The sequence below is a fragment of the Astyanax mexicanus genome, chromosome 19 (genome assembly GCF_023375975.1).
Source record: "Astyanax mexicanus isolate ESR-SI-001 chromosome 19, AstMex3_surface, whole genome shotgun sequence".
NCBI classification, from domain to species: domain Eukaryota; kingdom Metazoa; phylum Chordata; class Actinopteri; order Characiformes; family Acestrorhamphidae; genus Astyanax; species Astyanax mexicanus.
In genome coordinates, this window is record NC_064426.1 from 28,031,960 (window position 1) to 28,054,780 (window position 22,821).

At 39.4% G+C, this 22,821-nt stretch overlaps 1 protein-coding gene across 5 annotated transcripts in view; it reads right to left on the minus strand.

Moving 5' to 3' along the window:
- spag9a (sperm associated antigen 9a) overlaps positions 1 to 22,821 on the minus strand; it is a 75,377-nt gene that overhangs the window by 39,693 nt on the left and 12,863 nt on the right. For 4 of the 5 annotated variants that reach the window (XM_049467807.1, XM_022667029.2, XM_049467810.1 and 1 more), the window contains exons 2-9: positions 20,856 to 20,976; positions 11,372 to 11,442; positions 9,767 to 9,861; positions 8,338 to 8,494; positions 5,111 to 5,194; positions 2,938 to 3,082; positions 1,786 to 1,879; positions 998 to 1,119 (exon numbers count right to left, since the gene is read on the minus strand). In XM_049467807.1, coding sequence (XP_049323764.1) covers positions 998 to 1,119; positions 1,786 to 1,879; positions 2,938 to 3,082; positions 5,111 to 5,194; positions 8,338 to 8,494; positions 9,767 to 9,861; positions 11,372 to 11,442; positions 20,856 to 20,976 — 889 coding nt within the window. The remainder of the gene's footprint in view (positions 1 to 997; positions 1,120 to 1,785; positions 1,880 to 2,937; positions 3,083 to 5,110; positions 5,195 to 8,337; positions 8,495 to 9,766; positions 9,862 to 11,371; positions 11,443 to 20,855; positions 20,977 to 22,821) is intronic. The other variant, XM_049467809.1, reaches the window with a different exon arrangement.

The following is a 22,821-nucleotide window of genomic DNA, read 5'->3' on the forward strand; positions in this document are numbered from 1 at the left end:
CTCTACTGAACACTGTTTATTTGGGTGAGTAAAGTGCTTCCGTTTACAGTAAGCTGAGATTTCCAATAATTTTGTATAAGGGTAAGTTTCCTGTTTAAGCTTCTTCAGCACTAAGGCTGGGTGCAGCAGCCTTAGCATTAGCCGCTAACCGCAGCGCTAGCAGGATGTTATTGCAAGGACGTTAATCCAAAAAAGCTACACTGAGGAACCTTGAGTGCTCCAGTAACCCAGGGCGCTATCAGCTAGCGGTTTGTCCCACGTAGCTTGTTTTAACACGACAAACACGCAGACTACAGTCTAATATACTCACCTCTGAACGACGAAAGAACTAGCGCTGTGGCTAGCTAGCAGCTAATGCTAATGCTTCTGCACCCAGCCTTAGTGCTGGAGAAACTTCATTAAAAAAACTCACCTTTATAACGCTGTACTTCAGTGGAGTGGCTATACTGCTCCTTAAATCCTGACTGGTAGAATTCATACATAAGGAGCACCGGATTATAAGGCGCACTGCCGATTTTTTGGACAATATTAAGATTTTAAGTGTGCCTTATAGTCTAAAAAATTACAGTGAATGTATTTTGTCTTGTTTCAAAAAAATACTGATGGACAGAATTAGTACATGCCTTTTGTACTTTTCAAGCCACGCAAGGCATACTTTTCCCATCGTTACAATAGCAAAGACACACTGACAAGCCCTAAATCAAGCTACATGGTACACGATTGATGTCTCGCCTATACACAGAAAAATAGGACCCAATGAGATGTTTAGATGTCTAATGTTTGCTTCTTTGCTTCGTGTTGAAGCTACACCACTGGAGCATGAAGCTGTCCATTGTTGGGAGCTTAAAGCATGATACTGTATGTATTTACAGCAGTGGTGTAAAAGTGCATTACAATTCAGAACTGCAGGGGGAGCTCAGGATTCTCAAATTCTTACAAAATGTTGCTTTAAATTAGAAGGAAAACCATCTGTGCACATCTGATAACTAAAACCTACCCAGTAGATCAGCTCCTTCATCCACATCTCCAATGAGCCCACTGCCTGCAGAGGACAACTCCTCAAACAGAGAGTCTGTGTTCCTGTTAAAAGCCTTGTTCTCGATGCCTTTATTCGGTGTGCTGAAAAATAAATAAAAAACAGAGGAAATTACAGAATATACATTATGTCCAAAATTATAAAATAATACATTGTCTATTATATTAGCATCTGACCTTACTATCTTAAAGCAGTAATGTGCCTTAAAATATTTTTTTGTACTAAAATGTTTACAAACAAAACTAACTTTTTTACAGAGACCCTAAAACCCAAATCATATTTTTTCCATTAATAGCAAAAATAAAAATGTGTTTATTTGAAGTAATAAAATATACCAGTCCTGCTTAAATGTATTAAACATTTCTTAACCTTTAAAAAAATGCTTTTATTGTGGTCATTTTCTCTCTGCACCGCCCTCCTGCTGGCGTCCAAACATCCCACTGGTCTCACTGGGTCACTATAAAAGGAACACTGCTGCTGCTGCAGCTCAGCCAATCAGCTCTCCCTCATGCTCTATCTCTAAACCCATACATCATCCAGTGCCCCTCCCAAACTACCCCTCCCATTTTTTTTTGTATTTTCCAAATTTGAGCTGAGGGTGGAGTCCGCAAACACCAGGGGGTTTAGTTTCGAGAACAGTTCCACTTTGGCTGCTACTATTCTGACACTCTGATATTCATGTTAAATCCTGTAATATTACCGTCAACATTTCATTACACTATAAGCTCAGAACGAGGTGTGAATTTTACCTGGACCCTCGGTAGCCGCTGAGTTCCAGATGGAGCTCTGGAGTAGAATCAATAATAGCTTGTACATCCGACTTATCCTCATTCTCCACCAAACCTACACAAACAAGATTAAACACAGCATTAAAATACAAAATACAGCTTTAACGTCTCTACATGATACAGACTAGCTTGATTTTAAACCCCGCCCACTAAATGTGTACACAGGGTTGCGATATGTCTATATATCCCAATGTTTTCATTGTAGAAAAAGATTTGTTTTTCCTTTTATTTCGATTTTATAAATAGAAATGCTTTCTGCTTTTTTTATATCGCTCCAGAGAAAACAGAAGTCATAAAATAGGGGATTTGAATCCTGAGAATACTGTCCTTTTCAGACTGTAGGGCACACTTAAAATCCTTTCATTTTCTCAAAAATATACAGTGCACCTTATAATTAAATTCTGGTCATGTGGTACACAGTGCCACCTTTTGGAAACATTTGGAGACGTTTCTGCACTGTGCCTATGGGATCCAGCAGCTCCTAGTGGTGTAAAATGACCTCGCATTTGTCCTGTGTGGGCATCAGTACACTGATTACGTCAGAAAAACATGGCGACACCCTTGTTTACTTTGATGTAGGCATCCTAAGTAGTGTACAACATTAAAATACAAAATAAAAAAAAAATGTTCCACACAGTTTCTATGCACAGATTTACAACATTAGCCCTATCCAGACGGGATTAGTTTCTCAGGGTCTGTGAAAAATATTTTACACTTCTACTCAGTGATAAAACTCTTGCATTCGGTCTGCAATTGAAAAAAACAGGAGGACTAGTGAATTTTTAGGCTTTTTCGATCACGTGACATCGGGTTCAGTAGCTCCTCCATTTCCACTTGCTGTTGTGTTTACGTGGATCTCCATGGAAACACGCTTCCAAAGTGTAGTTACGGTGCGTGGCAGTGGACAAATAGCTATTTTATTAATTGTGAGGTGACGAAACTCAGAGACATGAATCCAGACGGGACTAAAATTACCGGAGAACCACAGAGTTCAGTGAAAAACTGTAGGTAATTCAGCCTGTGATTTTCTCAGAGGACGTCTGAGCTGACCACAGATGTCTAAACTGAAACATTAGCAATAATACCCTAATGAGAAAATGTTTCTAGACTCACCCACAGAGATGGTGCGTGTACCCGGAGCGGCCTGCACCTCAGCGCTCCTGCTGCAGCCGTCACCGTCCTCCCTGTGAGAGTCCAGAGCCAGGTCAGACGCTGTGGTGGACATGGGCGTGATGGACCTGGAGCCCGAGAGCTCGTCCTGAAACAACCAACCAATCACAAACTTTCACTGTGGAGTTCAGTCAGAACCTGAGGTCTCGACCCGACCTCAGGAGGAAGCGCATCACTACAGACCACCTCAGTGTGGCGCTGCCCACCAGAGCAACCCAAACTGAGGCTGAGAAACACAAGACACCAGACGAACACCAGGGAACTGACACAGCAAGCACAACAGAACACAACAGAACTGTGCTACTACTACTGAGACTAGTAAGATCTAAAACATGTTCTGAATGGGAGTTATACTCTATATGAGAGTCTGAACATTATGTGAAATGTAAAATAATACATAATAACACTGTATATAATATTGATATATAGGACCACACACACAAAGGGAAGCAACAGACAAACAAGAAACACCACTTTAACTCAGCTACATCACTAACACTGACACAGGAAAGGCAGAAACAGTACAAAACAACACAAATAGTAGACCATCACTCACATACAATGTTTACTGGGGAAAACTGCAAAGAAATTATGTCTGGGCAAGAGAAATCATCCAACTTCTTTCTCATCTTTGTATTATTTATTATTTTATGATTGATGTACATCTATTTTTCTGACTCTATGATGCACCAGATTATAAGGTGCACTTTCAATGAACATCTATTTTCTGGTCTATTTTCATAAATAAGGTGCACCAGATTATGAGGCACATTAAGCAACACTAGTTAGGATGCCTACATCGAAGTGAGCAAGGGTGTCGCCATGTTTCCCTTCTAAAGTAAACAAAACTGTAATCCTTTAAAAAATTCTTTCAAAGTCGAACGAAAGGCAAATGTTATTCTATACTGATTTTTCTCCTGAAAACAGTTTATTTGGGTGAGAAAAGCACTTAAGTTTATTTACAGAAAGCTCAGATTTCCAATATTTTGTCTAAGGATGAGTTTTTGGTAAAGTTTCTCCAGCACTAAGGCTGGGAGCAGCAGCTCCCATTAGCCACTAACCGCAGTTTTGGCAGTGTAGGCACTATGAAAAGTCCTGCTGGAAAATGAAATCCACATCTACATACATTTCCAGGAAAACACTGCGCTGACTTTGGACTTGATATAACACAGTGGATCAACACCAGCAGATGACATGTCTCTCCAAACCATCACTGATTGTGGAAACTTCACATTAGACCTGTTATATCAAGTCTAAAGTGCAGTGTTTTTGCTCGAAAATTTTACAGCACTTCATGCTTCTCTCTGCTGACAATTTTTATGCGATGAGATGCAGATTTCATTTTCCAGCAGGACTTGGCACACTGCCCACACTGCTAAAAGTACCAATTGGTCTTATATAATATTCTAATAAAAGCATAAAATAGATTACTCTGTGTGTAATACATCTATATAATATATGAGTTTCATGTTTTGAACTGAATTACTGGTATAAATGATCTTTTCAATGATATTTGTATTTTTTTAAGGTGCACCTGTAGATTAGAGTGAAGATGTTTTCACTTGCCAAGACATTTATGTAGTGTAAACGTCAACAGCCAAAACAAATCACTATTACATACTTGGACAAAACGAAAAATTCGGTTTTAGCTTATTTTTCCACAAAAAAAAACAGCACACAGATAAAGCAAGATAGCTACTATACGGAACTACAATTACAGCAATAACAGCAACTAGCCTTGTACAATAGAGCGGGATGGTTGTGATACTAGTCTATGTTAATGATACGAAGCAAAGCAAAATGTGAAATGAAGAATGAAGCAACTGTGCAACTAAAACACCATGCAGTGAAACTACCACAAACAAGCTGTATGCAACCACTTACTGATCTAACCACTAGCACTGTGTAGGAGCTGTTTTTTTGTTGTTGTTGTTATTACCGCAATTCAATCTCCAATTCAACTACCTACTGTAATTACACCTCAAGCCTCAGCTCAGTGGTTGCATTCAGCCTGCATCACTGCAGAAGATGGGGATGTGGATGTTGCGGTACTGTGCGCAGCATCCGTGCACAAGGGTGAATTGGACTGCGCTCCGGCCGCCACACAGCCAACTACCTTGCAGTCGTCTGCCAGCGAATTCTCCCAAGCCTCCTGCCCGCTTTTACCCTGGCCTTTCTGCGGTGGGTCCTCCGCCTCCAGCTGCTCGAACGGGGGAAGAGAATTCAGGTGAAGCAGGTTCAGGTTGCCGTTCGTCCGTTCGCTCGCTCACTCACTTGTTTGCTGTTGGACGCTGGTGGCTTGCCGGTTTGAGAGCAGCCATGTTGTTTTATAAGGCCAGTCAACATGCATATGACAGCATTCTAAGCTCCAGCAGGCCTCCATATAGAAGTCAGCAGTTTGCAATTTTGAGTACATCAAAAATCAGTGCAGATAAACACATATACAGTACTGTGCAAAGGTTTACGCTCAAAAGCTTAACATCTTTGTTAAGCTGTTTATTTGCTTAGTTAAAGCAACTGTCTGTAAGTTTTGGGGATTTGGAGACCTCTTGTTGTAAGTTGTAAGTGGTATTAGTGAATATATAGTAACTCTGTATTGTAGTAGAGAAGTGGGCGGAGCTTCTGGACATGGTGAACATAAGGCTTGTGTTGTGTACAGTAGTAAAGTTGTAAGTGGTATTAGTGAATATAGCAACTCTGTATTGTAGTAGAGAAGTGGGCGGAGCTTCTGGATATGGTGAATATAAGGCTTGTGTTGTGTACAGTAAAGTTGTAAGTGGTATTAGCGAATATAGTAACTGTTTTGTAGAGATTGTTGGTGAGTACAGTAATCTCTTATTTATGTGGTTCTATGGTGTGTTGTTGAATGCTGGTTCTTGAGGGATCAGCCTATAACTTGCACAGTACTGTACATTATTTTTAATCATGCCATTTTCAACAGCCTCTTTTCTGGGGTCTTCTGTATGGAGGTGTAAATGGATTTTTATTCAGGCATCAGTTCAGCTTAGACACACATATCAAAGCCAGTGGGAGTGAGTGTGAACCCTTAAAATTTGAAGTACTTCCATTGAAGCTTCTCAGGTAATAATTCTCAAGAATCCATGCAACAAGTCTGTATGCATGATGCTCTACTCCCACGAATGAAAGGAAATAAAGCATTCAGCATAATTTATCACGGTTGGTATCAGTTTCATTATTTGCCAGCATCTTTAAACAACAGCCAAACTTTCCAGCTGAAAGTTACGAGCTGTACAGGGCTAGGGTAATACAGTGTTTCACAAAAGTGAGCACACCCCTGCCATTTCTGAAGATATTTAAGTATATCATTTCGTGGGACAACACTGACGAAATGACACTTTGACACAATAAAAAAAAGTAGTCTTTGTGCAGCTTATATGACAGCCTAAATTTATTCTTCCCTCAAAATGACTCAAGATACAGCCATTAACGTCTAAACCACCAGCAACAAAAGTGAGTACACCCCTTAGTGAAAGTTCCTGAAGTTTCAATATTTTGTGTGGCCACCATTATTTTCCAGAACTGTGCTGTGCTGCAGCTCAGTTTTAGGATGTTGGTAGTGTTGGGCGATACAGCTATTAATATCGATAATTATCGAGGAAATTATATATCGCGATAAATATGATAAGCCAGACAATAGGATTCGATAAACTTTATTTTCTATTTCCCGTTTAAGTAGCGCTGCGAACAGGCGCAGCACGCGCTACATGCTCAAGTACCACTAACAATATCCGATATACTAAAATGTAACTAAAACAATTATACATTTTAGTCAAAAGACTTAGACTAAAACTATATCAAAATCACCTTTCAAAATGAACACTGTAATATACTATTGTATTTTGCCTTATGTAGTTGCCTGCATTCAGGGAGGGGAATAATCCCTTGAATAAATATAATTTTACTAAAAATCCAAGTGCTATTGCAATTTAATTTAAACAGACAAATAATGTAAAGGGTCTGAATTTTTGTAGAGTTTATATATTTGTCCCCTTGTACTTGTTTTAAGGGCCAAACATGTTTAATTTAAAAGCTGTCTGAGCACCTTGTGCCCACCTGGCAAGTTGTGAACATCCTAGTGTCTGTCCACAAGACTCTGAGCCTGCTAGTGAGCTTAGCCATAACTCCCTTATTCTGTCACTTATGAGTAATAAGAAACCTTTAAGTGTAACAGAAAGTGATTTGATTTATATCGTGATACATATCGATATCGGCTCATATGGAAAACTATATCATGATAAGATTTTTTCCATATCACCCAGCCCTAGTTGTTGGTAATTTTTAATGTAGCCTTGGACATCTTTATGTAGCGCAACAATTCGTCTTTTAAGATCCTCTGAGAGTTCTTTGCCGTGAGGTGCCATGTTGGAATTTTCAGTGACCAGTATGAGAGAGTGTGAGAGCTGTACTTCAAAAATGACCACACCTGCTCCTTGTGCACACCTGAGACTTAGTAACACTAACGAGTAACATGACATTTTGAAGGGAAAATGACAAGCTGTGCTCAGTTTGGACATTTAGGGGTGTACTCTGTACACTTTTGTTGCTGGTGGTTTTTAAACATTGATGGCTGTATATTAAGTTATTTTAAGGGGAGAATAAATTTGCACACAGACTACTTTTTATTGTGTCAAAGTGTTTTTTGTCAGTGTAGTCCCAAGAAAAGATATACTTAAATATCTGCAGAAATGTGAGGGGAGTACTCACTTTTGTGATACACTGTAACAGTGTTTGATATTAGGCCATCAGCCTAATGTTTCATTTCTTTTAGTTTTTCAGACGATTTTTTTTTTTTTTTCATTTCAGTGCATTCCTACTAACGTAAAAACTTCTCATTTGTTTCATTTTCTGCTCAGTCTGGACCAAGGGAACCAAACCACAAGTATAAACACACACCCATCAGCTCTAAAAAGCATCCTCATCTGTGTATCTGTAACTGTGTGTAAGTGTGTCTGTGGCTGGTATGAGGAGGTGTTGTGAATCTAAAAACAGAGAGTGTGTGTGTTAATTCTCTCACTGGCTCTGCTGAAACATCAGAGAGCAGCCTCTCTCTTCCTATTCTCCTTCATCTTCAAAGCCAAGTCATTACAAATGCCAAATGCATTGCTCTGGCACCCCAGGCCATCTGCCAGTTTATGAGATCTGGTGGTAGTTCATTTCACTTAATTTCTATCTATCTCCACAAGCGTCTGCTCAGACGAACAGTCTATCAACATCACTATCACTCAAACAGTCTAAATCAACATCACTATCACTCAGAACTGAGCTTCTGTCTGCAGCTGGTAGAAGTTCTTCAGTAGACAGTGTGTGACACTGGTGAGGTACCTTGAGGCTGGTGTTGGATCGCGGCTGACTGAGATCATTAAATCTCCAGCCTTCTGTTCCTGGAGTCTCTGCCCGTCCCAAGATTTCTGGAGTCAGGGCGTTATTTCCACCACCACCGGACATGGGGAAGATGCCCAGCGAGAGGGGCCGCTCTTTCCTGGGGTGGATTGATGGATAGACAGATAGACAGACAGACACATGCAGAGATCACATCTTCTGCCCAAAAATTTGAATATCATTGAAAAATGTATTTATTTCAGTAATTCAGTTCAAAATGTGAAATTCCTATATTATATCGCTATTTTTGTTGATGGCTTACAGGGATTTAAAAACCCAAAAATCAGTGTCTCAAAAGTCTCAGAAATGTATCCAAACCATCAAATCAAGGGATCAGAGTCTGGAAGAAGAGTGGAGAGATTCACAGTCCAAACTGCTCGAGGTCTAGTGTGAAGTTTCCACAATCAGTGATGGTTTGGAGAGACATGTCATCTGCTGGTGTTGATCCACTGTGTTTTATCAAGTCCAAAGTTTGAGAAGTGTTTTCCCGCAAAATCTTACAGCACTTCACTTCCGGATTTCTTTTTCCAGCACACTGCCCACACTGCCAAAAGTGGTCTTATATCATAATTGGTCTTATATCATATTTTAATTATTTTAGACACATTTTAAAATAGATCACTCTGTGTGTAATACATCTATAGTTCTGGAAGAAAAAAAAGAAATCACTTAAAATGATGAGTTTCTTTAATTTTACCAAATTAAAAAACCTCTGGCATATAATCAAGAGGAAGATGGATGAACACAAGCCATCAAACCTTCAAGCTGAACTGCTTGAATGTTTTGCAGCAGGAGTGGCATAAAGTTATCCAAAAGCAGTGTGTAAGACTGGTGGAGGAGAACATGCCAAGATGCATGAAATCTGTGACTAAAAACCAGGCTTATTCCACCAAATATTGATTTCTGAACTCTTAAAACTTTATCAATATGAACTTGTTTTCTTTGCATTATCTGAGACCAAAAACTCGGCATATTTTTTGTTATTTCAGCCATTTCTCATTATTCTTTAAACTTCTTACTGTCAGAGAGTCCCACAACAACACAAAGAATGAAGTTGATGTCACCACTATTACCCCATCACATAATCACACACACACACACACACACACACAATAAAGCTGCTACTGACAGCTACGACAAAACAGATCTACACAGGCAGTCTACTTAGAGCTCTGTCTCTCGCACACACACATACACACCAGCAGCATGTGCTTCTGATCTGCATAACACATCATTACATCACTGTGGCATCCAACAGCACTCCTCTGGGCTAATTCTTCTTCTGTTCTATCTCTCATCACGTGTGCTTGCTTATCATCAGCATTAAATCAGCTCTACATCAGTTGTGTCCACAAACACCAGTGTGTCCTACCTGACTCGACCGAGAGTTCCAGAGTCTGAAGCCTCTCCTCCGCTGATCTGCTGCAGTTTAATACGCTCTACATGCTCCATGTAGTTATGAATCATCTGCAGAGAACAAACATAGATTACTGATAACTATTAATACCAAATAAAATACATCTTTACAGACTATTTTCACTGGCATTGATGACTGTGTATATGCATGGTGGCTTATTAGCGCACATACACAATGTGCACTGGATCTATTTGTCCAGCAGGTGACGCTTGTGAGTAACTTTAAATCAGAGCCAGTGAAAACAGCTCTGGAAAATATATAATATAATCAAAATGAAAATGGATGATCACAAGCCATCAAACCAAGCTGAACTGCTTGATTTTTTTTCCACCAGGAGTGGCATAAAGTTATCCAAAAGCAGTGTGTAAGACTGGTGGAGGAGAACATGCCAATATGCATGAAAACTGTGATTAAAAACCAGGGTTATTCCACCAAATATTGATTTCTGAACTCTTAAAACTTAATGAATATGAACTTTTTTTCTTTGCATTATTTGAGGTGCATTATTTCAGCAATTTCTCATTTTTTGCAAATAAATGCTCTAAGTAACAAGACAATATTTTTATTTGGAATTTGGGACTAATGCTCTCTGTAGTTTTTATAATAAAACAACAATGTTCATTTTACTCAAACATATACCTATAAATAGCAAAATCTGAGAAACTGATAAAGAAACTAAAGTGCTCTCCTAATTTTTTAGCTGTGTGTTTTAAAGGTCCCACAATTTTTTTTTCTAATTTAAAGTAGTTCTCTTATGTGTAACTAGTAATTGTGTAAATTGGTTTGAGCAATTATTTGTTGGAGCAAATATAGTAATAAGAGCAGAGCATCAAAGTCCAATAAAAACCATGTATCTCGAAAACAGCTCATTTACAGGAGAGACATAAAACTATCCTAATCTTTAATTAAGGCCAATGTAAAAAGAAGTTCATTTTAGATAACTACGAAAAATGTTCTCCCATTTTTCTCCCAATTGTCCCACCCAGTCAGCAGATACTGTACTTAGCCCATTACTAGTGATTCCTCAACACAAAGAGGGTGAAGAAAAAAAATCAAACCTGTGTTAGTTGTGAGGTGCTATCTTGTGAGTGAGACAAAACACTGGTCAGTGTGCCCATGGCAAGGCACCTTAAATTAGAGTGAGGTCTCATAGAGAGTGCAGATGGATTATAGAACATTCCATTTCTGAAGTTGTGCAGCCATTTATTACTCCTCAGTACAAACCACAGTGCTACATGGGTACCAAGTATCGGACAACACTGTGCATGTAAATGATTGTGGCCTGCAGCACCTGGTTACAACTGTCTGTAAAAAACAAACAATTGACTCTGGCAGAAATCTGATAGAAAAACTTCTGTTAATAGTGGTGGCTTTGAAACACTCTCCAGCAGGGGGGGATACCACAACTTTCACAACAAGAGGAGGATTTTTGAAAAAAGTTTATTATTCCTTTTATTACTAAGTTTAAAAGGTATTTCTTCTGGATCAGATATTAATGGACAAAAACTCTAAACAATCTAACAGTCAGATAAACACCACTGTTATTGTTAATAGAGTTACCTCTGTGTGTCGCTGATGGAGAGAGTTGTATTCTTTCTTGAGTTCTGCTTCCCGCTCCTCCAAGCGGCTTACTGAGAGAGTGAGGGAGACAGAGAGAGAGAGAGAGAGAGAGAGAGAGAGAGAGAGAGAGTGAGGGAGACAATGAGAGAGGGAGAGAGAGAGACAGAAAGAGAGACAGAGGCTGCGTCCAGAAACTTTTGCTACTCCTCCTCTCCTACTCCTCCTTTCCTACTCCTCCTCTCCTACCCCGGAAGAAGGTGGAGGAATCGAGGAGAGGAGAGGAGGAGGAGGAATGGAGGGAAGGAGCTGTAATTGGGGAAATGGGACAGCTGATCCCTTTTAGATAGGATGTTGACTACCGTTGAACTGAGCCAATCACAACGCTCACTTTCAGCACGTTTCATAACATTACTATCACACACAGCTAAAAATTCAGATATTCCAATAAAATCCTGTTTACTCCCAGCCGCATTTTTGGCCGCATCTCTGGCCAGTGACTCTGGCAGCCCTGTATGACCTCAGCCTTATGAGGGATTCAGTTCCTCATCAGTCCCTAAGTTAAAATAAATAAGTAAATAAATGAATTAATTACAATTATATATATATATATATATATATATATATATATATAATAAATAATATATGTTTTTATATGTATAACATGATACACATAGGGTCATAAATATAGTTTTACTGAGCATACAGTTTATCTAAACTATAAATTATATTACTGCTTTACTGGCTGTTTAATTAGATAAGGAACCTAGTTAATTAATATGTTTATGACGTATATTTGGGCGTTGCCTTCCCCATTTTTGCGTGCTCTGTGGGCGTGGATGCAGTGATGTCATTGGAAAATCCTTAAAAGTCTTCCGGAGTAGGATACACTGATGTAACCTCCGTTGGAAGCCTACTACAGGTGGATTTTAAGCGGCTTCTTTCGTCTCCTACGGTATTCGGACAGGCAGCAAGATGGCGTCACGAAATCAGTTTCCGGGTCACGGAGGAGAGGAGGAGGATCGGTAGGAAAAAGGAGACACTTTTGGGGTTTCTGGACGCAGCCAGAGAGAGACAAAAGTAGAGTGTCAGTCAGGAGTATGTTCTATATACACTGGTTCATCAATTATTTATTTTAACAGCAACAGTTAAAGGCCCACTCTCACCTCCCACTGAAAATATAGCGTAGCATTGCTTATCAGATCATTACTAAATAAAACCTATAAAACTCATGTTTAAGTTAATTTTTACACTCAGTACACATAAATTACTGTATTTTTCACACTATAAAGTGCACTTAAAATCCTTTAATTTTAAATATTCAGTGCGCCTTCTAATCCGTTGTTCCTTATGTATGAATTCTACCAGTCAGGTTGTGAGAAGCAGTAACTAGCTGAATTACAGCATTATACTGGAGTGTCAGTAAAGTTTCTCCAGAGCTGACGCTCAGTGCAGTAGCATTAGCCGCTAATCGCATTGCTAGCGAATTTCACCATTCAAAGGTAAGTATATCGGTAGCTTCATGGGTTACCAGAACACTCAGGGTTCCTCAGTCTACCACATCGGGTGTCATTTACTACTGCTACTCCTGCCACCCGCAGCTGGCTAGCGTTGCTAACTGTAGCTGGCTAGTGCTGCTAACCTTGATTGGCTAGCTCTGCTAACCGTGGCTGGCTAGCGCTGCTAACCGTGGCTGACTAGCACTGCTAACCGTGGCTGGCTAGTGCTGCTAACTGTGGCTTGCTAGCACTGCTAACCGTGGCTGGCTAGCGTTGCTAACTGTGGCTGGCTGGCACTGCTAACCGTGGCTGGCTAGCGCTGCTAACCGTGGCTGGCTAGCACTGATAACCGTGGCTGGCTAGCGCTGCTAAAAGTGGCTGGCTAGCGCTGCTAACCGTGGCTGACTAGCACTGCTAACCGTGGCTGACTAGCGCTGCTAAAAGTGGCTGGCTAGCGCTGCTAACCGTGGCTGGCTAGCGCTGCTAACTGCGGCTGGCTAGCGCTGCTAACTGCGGCTGGCTAGCGCTGCTAACCGTGGCTGGTTAACTGCTTGCTAATCACGACTAGCACTCACCCTTTGACAAAATACTGAAATTCTAAGCTTATTGTAAATAAACAGACACACTTCACTCACCCAAATAAACAGTTTTCAGGAGAGAAATCTGTGTAGATTAATATCCAAATAAAAGTTTTACTTGAAGAATTACAGTTTTGTTTAGTTAGGTGTACTAAGGAGAGTACGATAAGCTGAGTTAACTTAGAACTTGTTTATCAAAAAATGTCTTGTAAATTGCATTAGATCATTAATCATGATCTAAAGTGGCTTTCTGTATTTTGATTGGCTTTATATTAAAGTATTACTGTCAATATGCTGTGTGGTGCAGGAATTAAACAGTGTTCAGAGACATGAGGTGCCTGCAGGTGTTTGTGGATGGTGCCAGTACCTGTAAGTGGTGGACTTACATTACTCTACATTACGCTGTGAATGTTTTTTTCAATTGTAAATGTAATTTTTTTAGTCTACAATTCTCTCTCTTATTTTATCTCTGTCTTTCCTGTCCCTTGTTTCAATGACAAATCATAAAATTCTGAAGCACCAGCAGCAAAATATATACATAAATATATAAATCACTCACATGACCGATATAAAGAACCAAAAAAATGTCATTTTCAAACCATGTAATTATTTCAGTGTTCATTGGGTAACAAAACAGGCAGAAAGCAGATTGGTGTGGGATTATAAAATGTTCCCTTGCTATTAAGGTGGTCCTAAAAGCACACTACTATATTTAGCCTCTGCGTGACCTCATATCACCCACAGGATGTTACATGAAAGCACAGATATGGAGTCGGGAATAAAACTGGGTCAGAATAATGAGGTTAATCGTGCCAGTTCCCGTCTAAATGAGCAGGCCAAAATGGCTTAGAGGCCTCCACTCCAGCTTCTGCAGAGCTTCTGTTCAGCCACTGGGGGTCTGTAGAACTCTCTCTGAGGGTCCTGCAGGACACACTGTGCCCATACAGAGTGTATCCTCACAGAGTAAAGAACACACTGCTGTGTAATGATATGTTGCTGTGATACCATGACTAAAAAAAGGTCTACTTTCAGCTTTAAACTAATTTGCACTATATACACTGCCTGGCCACCATTAAAAAAAACAGGTCACACTCTAATGTTTGGATGGATCGCCTTTAGCTTTGATTGCGTCACGCATTTACTGTGCCATTGTTTTGATAAGCTTCTGAAATGTCACAAGATTTATTTCAATCCAGTGTTGCATTAATTTTTCACCACAATCTTGTAGCATTGATGATGGTAGAGTCTGACTGCTGCACAATCCATGTGTGAAAATGATGATCTCATGCTCCCTGATTCACTCTTTTACAATTCCAGCCCCATGAATTCTGGCAATGTTGTCTTGGAATATGCTCGTGCCATCAGGGGAAAAAAATCCATTGATGGAATAACCTGGTCTATATTCAGTATATTCAGGTAGTCAGCTGATCTCGTTCTTTCAGCACATACTGTTGCTGAACCTAGACCTGCAGACCAACTGCAGCATCAAACCCACATCATTTGCTTAGTTAAATCCAGATGGAGACTTTTTTGCCCAGGCAGTGTATACAAATTATGAAGTCTCCTGCCAGTCAGATAAACAATCATATTTCTACTAATATTTAGTAATTTTTTAAAATATAAAATATTAAGTATTTTTAGATAAGCCTGTTTGTATCATTTGTTTACTTGATTATTAGGATGTCCCAGTCCAGTTTTATATAATTCTGAACTGCCTTTATCAGCAAATACCAAATATTTGATTTGGGTAAATATGCTGCTAATAAACACATAAATAAAATTAAAGTTTTTAATATAAAGAACAATACATTTTGTGATCTTCAACTCACTGCATAGCAATACAGCACAGTTAGTAGCTCTAGTCACATGTAACCACCAGCAAAAACCAGCAACGGTAACAGCCAGAAAGCTAGTATGTTCCAAATGTTCATATCCTTTTTAGAGTTTTTAGAGAATGGATGAGAATTTGTGTTCACAATTTGATCTCCACACTGAAGGTTTGTAGCTACAGTGTATTTAATGTGGCTGATTCTAAAAGGTAAAGTACATTTAATCTTATGAGATGCTGAAAATCACTGATTGGTTCATCTCTACACAAATCCCACAAAACACACAGTTTGAATGAGAGAGCAGCATTAAGCAAAATACAGTTTTAAAATGTAAAATGGACTTTTGGTGTAGTGAAACAAGATAAAAAGCACTTATCTTTGTTGAATAGCCCCCCACCGCTCTCCCACAGCTTTTTGAGATACAGTAATTTGTGCACTTTGCCCAAACAGGCTTTAGTGAGTGAGATGGGGCATATCATACCCCTGCAGATAAATTGCTTTTTACACTGTTATCCAGGGTCAAAGTAGCTCCACACTTCATTGGTAGAATCTGGAGAGTCCTGATATTTAAAAACAGGCATTTAGAACTTTAAAACTGCACAAGAAGTTTAAAAGTCACTGTTTACATCCAATATCGCAGGTAAATCTCTGGGTGCCGCCATCTTAAATTTAAGCCACAATAACTCAACCGTCAAACAATAAGAGGGAGAATAGGTAGGATAGTTAAGCAGATTGTTGCTGGAAATATCTGGTTACTGCCGATATTAGAATGCAACGAACCAACAACAAATTAATTAAACATTACTCAAAAAGTTTTACTATTCATGCTCAACGGTTGACTTATTGTGACTTAAATTTAAGAGGGTGGAACCCAGAGATTTACCTGCTCTATGGGATGTAAATAGTGGCTGTTAATAAGCTTTTTGTGCACTTTTAAATCTCATTCTAAAGCCTGTTTGGACAAAGTGCAGAAAATACTGGGTCTCGGAACGCTGTGGGAGAACGGAGGTGTGCTATTCAACAAAGGTAAGTACTTTTTAATCATGTTTTACTACAACAAAAGTCCATTTTACACCAGTAAAGAGTTCTCCTTTAAACAGTCTTTTTAACACTCAGCAATCTAAATCTGAATCTGCATCTGTGTTCACACTGCTCCAGCTACAACACACTCACCACTGGAGCTACACTTCAGAAGCTGCAGGGCCACAATTAAACAAACCCCTCCATTTGCATGCAAAGAAGACTGGAGAGCTGCCATGTCCATATGAATGCTTTATTAGCACATTAATGCAGTCAGGACTGAATGACACGCCCGAGTCCAGCATTTCCCCCAGAGGATTTCCTCTCAGAGCGCCATGTTAATTCCTCCCTAGTGACTTACTCAGCGCATCAGTTCAGATACCACCTCTCTCTATACATTTACATTTAACAAAACAAGAAAAAAAAAACGCACTCTCTGAGATTAGACAGGGATGAGCTCTAATCCAGGGGACGCATTAGACTTCCCTTCTGTTCAGCCTGAAATTAATAACAGTTTGCATGCTAAAAAGCTAAGCTGAACCATGACTCTGTGATTTTAATTGTAGAGACTGTCTCGGATTCTGCCCTCTATGAGGCATGAGGACGTTGCCCTGAGGTTGTGGAATACATGTATGATGTATGATGTATGGAGGTGGACTCCTGTGGTCTGCATATAAATGGACAAATAAATATAATAAATCACAGCTCCAATTACCAGGAGCAACAAGCCTGGATCTACAATCTTAATCTCTTGGATTAAGATAAGGTCTTTGACTTCCAAAATTATTTTAAAAAGTTAACTTTACTCTATATTATCCATTGTTTTATAAAACGACTTGTGTTCTTAGGGTCGTTGTCGTGCTGCATGGCCCACATTCTCTTAAAATTTAGCTCTCAACCAGAGAAAAATTTAGCTCTCAACCCCCAAAATGTGCTGGAATAATTACAGTAGCTTTCAAAAGTATTCATACCCCTTGAACTTCTCCATATTTTGTCACCTTACAACCACAAACTTTAGTGTATTTTATTGAGATTTTACATGATACAATGCTGAAAAGTTTTGCATGTCACAATTTTTAGATTTGTATTTTAAAAACATTTTGAAGATCATGTTTTATTTTCAGTCCACTTCACACTTATGTAATACTTTGTTTGTCTATAATTTAAAATCTTTATTTTTTTAAATCGTAAGGTAAGGTGACAAAATGTGGAAAAAAAAGTTCAAGGGGTATGAATACTTTTGCAAGCCATTGTATTTCCACCTCTCCTGGCCCAAAACAAGCCGAATCCATAATACTACCAGCACCATGTTTCACAGATAGCATAAGGTTTTAATCTCATGATACAATATTATCACACAATATTATTGCCCACGATAATGATGAGGTCATGATACTGTAATTATGCAATATTCGAAATATATCACGAGATAATTGTGTATGATACTTCACAGCATCTGTGTAACAGAAGAGGATAAAATACTCCTATAGAAGCAAATACCATGAATTATGGATTTATTGGTGTCAGTTTCACAGAAATTAACAACCAATATTTTTCACTGTAGGTTTATCCTATTTAATACAAGACAAGACAACCGTATACACTATAATTGTGTAGGGCATAGTTGGATTTTGGCCTCCGTCATTTAACCCATCCACGCAGTAAACACACTAGTACACAAGTACACTAAACAGAAGTACACTCAGAAAACATACACAGTGATATTGTGGAACACATGCCTGGAGATGTGGGCAGCCATTGCTTTGGTTTCCAGGGAGCAGTGAGGGTTGAAGGCCTTGCTCAAGGGCCCAACAGAGGCAGCCAGCCAAACCCAGGTATTGAACCCACATTCACATTGTCGATGGCCGGTGGGTGCACTAATCACTGAGCCACCACTATCCCATTCAATTAATTAGTGCCACCAGTAACTGTAGTAAGTCAAACTAGAGGGAAGCTTAAGAAGCATCAAAAATGCATCGCAAATGCAAACCAAAAAAATTAAGCTGTCGATGTTGAAGCGTTAACACGCAATTATTTTGAAATCAGTAGTGCATTGTTATTTTTATAACACAAGTTAATTACGCCTCCAAGTTTGACCCCAACTTACGCCATAATGTCTGTCTCTCTTTCTTTTAGTGTGTCTCTCTCCGTCTCCCTCTGTTTGTTTCTCTCTCTTTCAGTCTCTCTTTCTCTCTCTCTTTCTCAGTGTCTCTCCGTCTACCTCTGTTTGTTTCTATCTCTCTGTGTCTCTCTCTCTCTTTCTCTCAGTCTCTCTCCATATACCTCTGTTTGTTTCTATCTCTCTCAGTGTCTCTCTCTCTCTTTCTCTCAGTCTCTCTCCGTCTACCTCTGTTTGTTTCTATCTCTCTCAGTGTCTCTTTCTCTCTCTCTCTTTCTCTCAGTCTCTCTCCATCTACCTCTGTTTGTTTCTCTGTGTGTGTGTGTGTGTGTGTGTGTGTGTGTGTGTGTCTCTCTCTCTCTCAGTCTCTCTCTGTCTCTCAGTCTCTCTCCATTGCTGTGTTTCTTTCTGTTTGTCTCAGTATCTCTCTCTCTCAGTATCTCTCTCCATCTCCCTCTGTTTGTTTCTCTCTCTCTCTCTGTCTCTCAGTCTCTATCCATTTCCCTGTTTCTTTCTGTCTGTCTGTCTCTCTCTCAGTCTCTCTCTCTCCATCTCCCTCTGTTTGTTTCTCTCTCTGCCTCTCTCTCTCTGACTCTGTCTCTCACTCTCTCTGAGTCTCTCTCTCTCTCTGTCTCTCAGTCTCTCTCTTAGTCTCTCTTTGTTTGTTTCTCTCTCTCTTGCAGTCTCTCTCTCTCTCTCTCGCTCTCTCTCTCTCTCTCTCAGTCTCTCTCCATTTCCCTCTGTTTTTTATGTCTGTCTGTCTGTCTCTCTCTCAGTCTCTCTCTCTCCATCTCCCTCTGATTGTTTCTCTGTCTCAGTCTCTCTCTCTCAAATTCATTTTTTTTTTCAATTTTTTTCTCTCTTTCTCTCTCTCTCAGTCTCTCTCTGTCTCTCTCTGTCTCTCTCTTTGTTTCTTTCTAATTTTGCATTCTTTATTATTCCAGAGCCCCATCTCCCCTCAAACAGATACTTAAAATTGACACCACTAATATAAATATAATTGTATCTTACATTTCATACATTCATTATTTTATTTACATTTAAATATCCACTATACAAACTTAAAGCATCTTAGGAAGAACAAGTATGATTAATCGCAGTTGATCTTAAACACAGAATATTGTAGTGATTATTTTGATTAAATGTTTTAATTGATTGACACCACTAAAAATATATATATTGTATATTATGTATTTGTTAATGCCAGGCCCTAACCCTCTCATTCTATCCAGCTATGACGTACAGGCTAAAGAAACCCTAGTTTGAACTATGGACCACAGTGGGAAATATTATTGTTCAGTCTGCAGCTCTATGCGAGTCCTTGTGAATGATTCACTATTTAGCAGGGCTGAAGCACCTGACTGCTTTATTCTGAAGCATGATTTCCATATGAGTGCAGAGTGGAGAGCAGCAGTGGGTGTGGGCTTTGATGGGACTCATTCTGTGTAGAGAGCTTGTTGATTCTTCATGTCCCAAATGCGGCGCTGTAGAAGTGACAGTGCTTTTCATAGCTTAATCCATGTTAAGATGGTGCAGTCGGGAGAGGGTGGGTATAACAGTAATCCAGTAATCCAATTAAAATCAGCCTAAGCTCACAAATCTCACAGCAACGCGGCGCACATCACACGAATACAGTGCTTAGATAGTCCTTACAATGGCATTAAATAATTAAAGAAAAACTGTCGTTGTCCTGCAAAAGCCTTGAACCTCAATTTGACAGAATGTAAATCTGTCAATGTAATATTATTCACTAACTTACATTATAATTTAAAAATGCTTTTTCTTATCCTGTAAAAATCCTGTATTTTTTGTGTATTAAAGCAACACTATGCAGCATTTTAGCTTTAAAATATTAGCTTTAAATCATTCTGATGCTCCATTAACTTGTGATAGGCAGAATTTAAATCATTGCCTCTTAAGGCTTGGAATGCTCTAAACTGCACCATGTATCTTTGGTGAAGTGGGCAGGACAACCCTCATGATGTTACATATGTGACACTATGTAACACTATGTAACCAAGTCGTATTGGTGCAAAATCCTGTAATATGACCCTATCCCCTTAATTTACATGCTTTCATTTCAGGTCAGTTGAGTGACTGTACTGTATCTTAAACAGTAGCTTGTCCAAAAATGCTTGTGTATTGGGTGTCACTAAGGGTGGCTCAATGCAAAAGCCACCTGGACTACCCATCTCTGTGTGTTTACATAGGATCTCCGGTGGATTTGGCGTTTTACAGAGACTCTAAGACTAGGTCAGTGGCTGAACTGCACTTAGCAGGGCATTACACATGTTGTAAAGACTGTTATAAGTATAAAAATAGCTTTTATTTTAAAACGCTTTGAAGTGATGTTCGAAAGACTTGTGAATGCTACAGTAAACACATGACAGGAGGATGAATGAGAGAAAGAGAGAGAGAGAGAGAGACGGTGTAATCTCTTACTCTGGTCAGCGTAGTTCTTGATCTTCAGCTCAAGCTGCCGTGAATTGGAGTTCATTCTCTCCACGTTGTTCTGTAGGTCCTTCTTCTCCTGCTCCTGAGAGTCTTCAAACTCTATAAACTTCTGCTCAAAGAAAACAAAAAAAACACAGTGTTATACACAGCAAAAATACAGACCCGAATACTGAAATTAGGGTATATACGGTAATTTCACAAGCGTGCATGGAACTGCCATTGTATTGTGGAAACTGTAGTGGTTAAGAAGTATGGCTGAGGTGACTATAGTCTTAATTTTGTCCCCGTATCTGACCCATGTACTTGTTTTTTTTCTCTATTTTTTTTCTCTCAATATTGAAACTTTGAAACGATTGAAAATAAGCAAGTAATTCTGGTTAGAACATCTTATTTGAACTCATGAAATCATGGTGGATTGGACAAGGACAATGAGATTTTGAACACTTTTGCTGTTTGATTATACAACAGTTAGGTCCGACCTCACAATCTGATTGGTTGAGAAGTGTTCTAGCCGTGCTGATATTTGTGATAACATCACAGCCTTCTCACACTAAACTTGTATCACTCCGCCGAAGCGTTGCCGAGTAACGGCGTATATACACAGGACAGTTTTGAATCATCACCTCCACATGCAGCAGCGTTAGCTTAGCACAGGCTAGCGCTCAGCCACAGCACGCTCGCCTGCAGCGCTGGCTTGTCTTTTGTGGAAAAAAGGGAAGGAAAATCGCTCTGCTAATTCCGTCTGACAGCCAGAATGGTAATTTAACCAGCCAGGCTAGGCTAAGCTAAGCTAATGCTGAGCTGAAGCAAGCCTCGCTAACCTAGCCACAGTCCAGCCGGCATGCTAACCAACATCACCCAGCAAAACAAGCAGAAATGCTCAAAAATGCGCAACGTTCACCTGAAGACGACTCCACGGCGCAGGAGAGAAGAGTATTAGCGTTATTTCACGCTCCTAACGTTACCATCTTCCCTTATTCCCAATTTTGCTTTCAAGCTAACTTTCGTGGTGTTAGTCTGTATAAACCATGCACCGTTTTGTAGTTAAGTTTCAGTTCTGTTACAGTTGTTGTGGAACTACTTTTTGGCGGAAGGCACAGTCCATATTAAAGCATATTCATTCTTAATTTCCTAAAGTTCTTTGATGTATTTTCTTTATTCATTTTGTAAAAATAAACTGTTGTATAAAAGCAATAGAACACTCGAGGTCGTGTGTTATCACGAATAACATCACGGCTGTGATGATCTACGACCAAATCACAGCCGTGTTGTTATTCGTGATAACACACACCCTCTCGTGTTCTATTGCTTAATTAAGACACTACAAGCTGTATTACCCACCTCAAGTAGGGTGCTATATGGCACCATATGGAACAAACTATAAGTGTATAACTATGTCTATTTAAATAAAGTGAAAGGAAACCTGGATTACTGTAATGTTTCATTGTTTTTTCCCACTGTATTATACTTGAACCAAACTGTGAGATCCACACAGCGCCAAACCACAGCGCCAGCTAAACCATGACTTCTGTGTACCATGACACTCTGCCAGTGAACGTCGTTTAGCTTCACCAAACATTCACACAAATCAATCCAGACTGTTCTCATACAGAGTTCCCCAATGGTGGAAACAAACTACCTTCCACTACCAGATCAGGAGCATCAGGAACATCCCTCACTACCTTTAATTAACTCCTGAAGACAGAGCTCTTCAAAGAGCACTTACTCTCCTAACACCTCTAACACACTAACTACTTCTAACCTTATTTCCTTCTTCCCCTTGTCTACTCATCTATTCCATTATTTCCCTCTGACCTCCTTTAGTCCCTGTTTAAAATGTTTTTTTTTTTGGGTAGCTCTTTAAAATAAGCCTACTTTATAAAAGGTTTGTACATAGTTAATAAAAGAGTTTATACATTTCTATAAATTAAGTTGTAAATACTAACATTACATT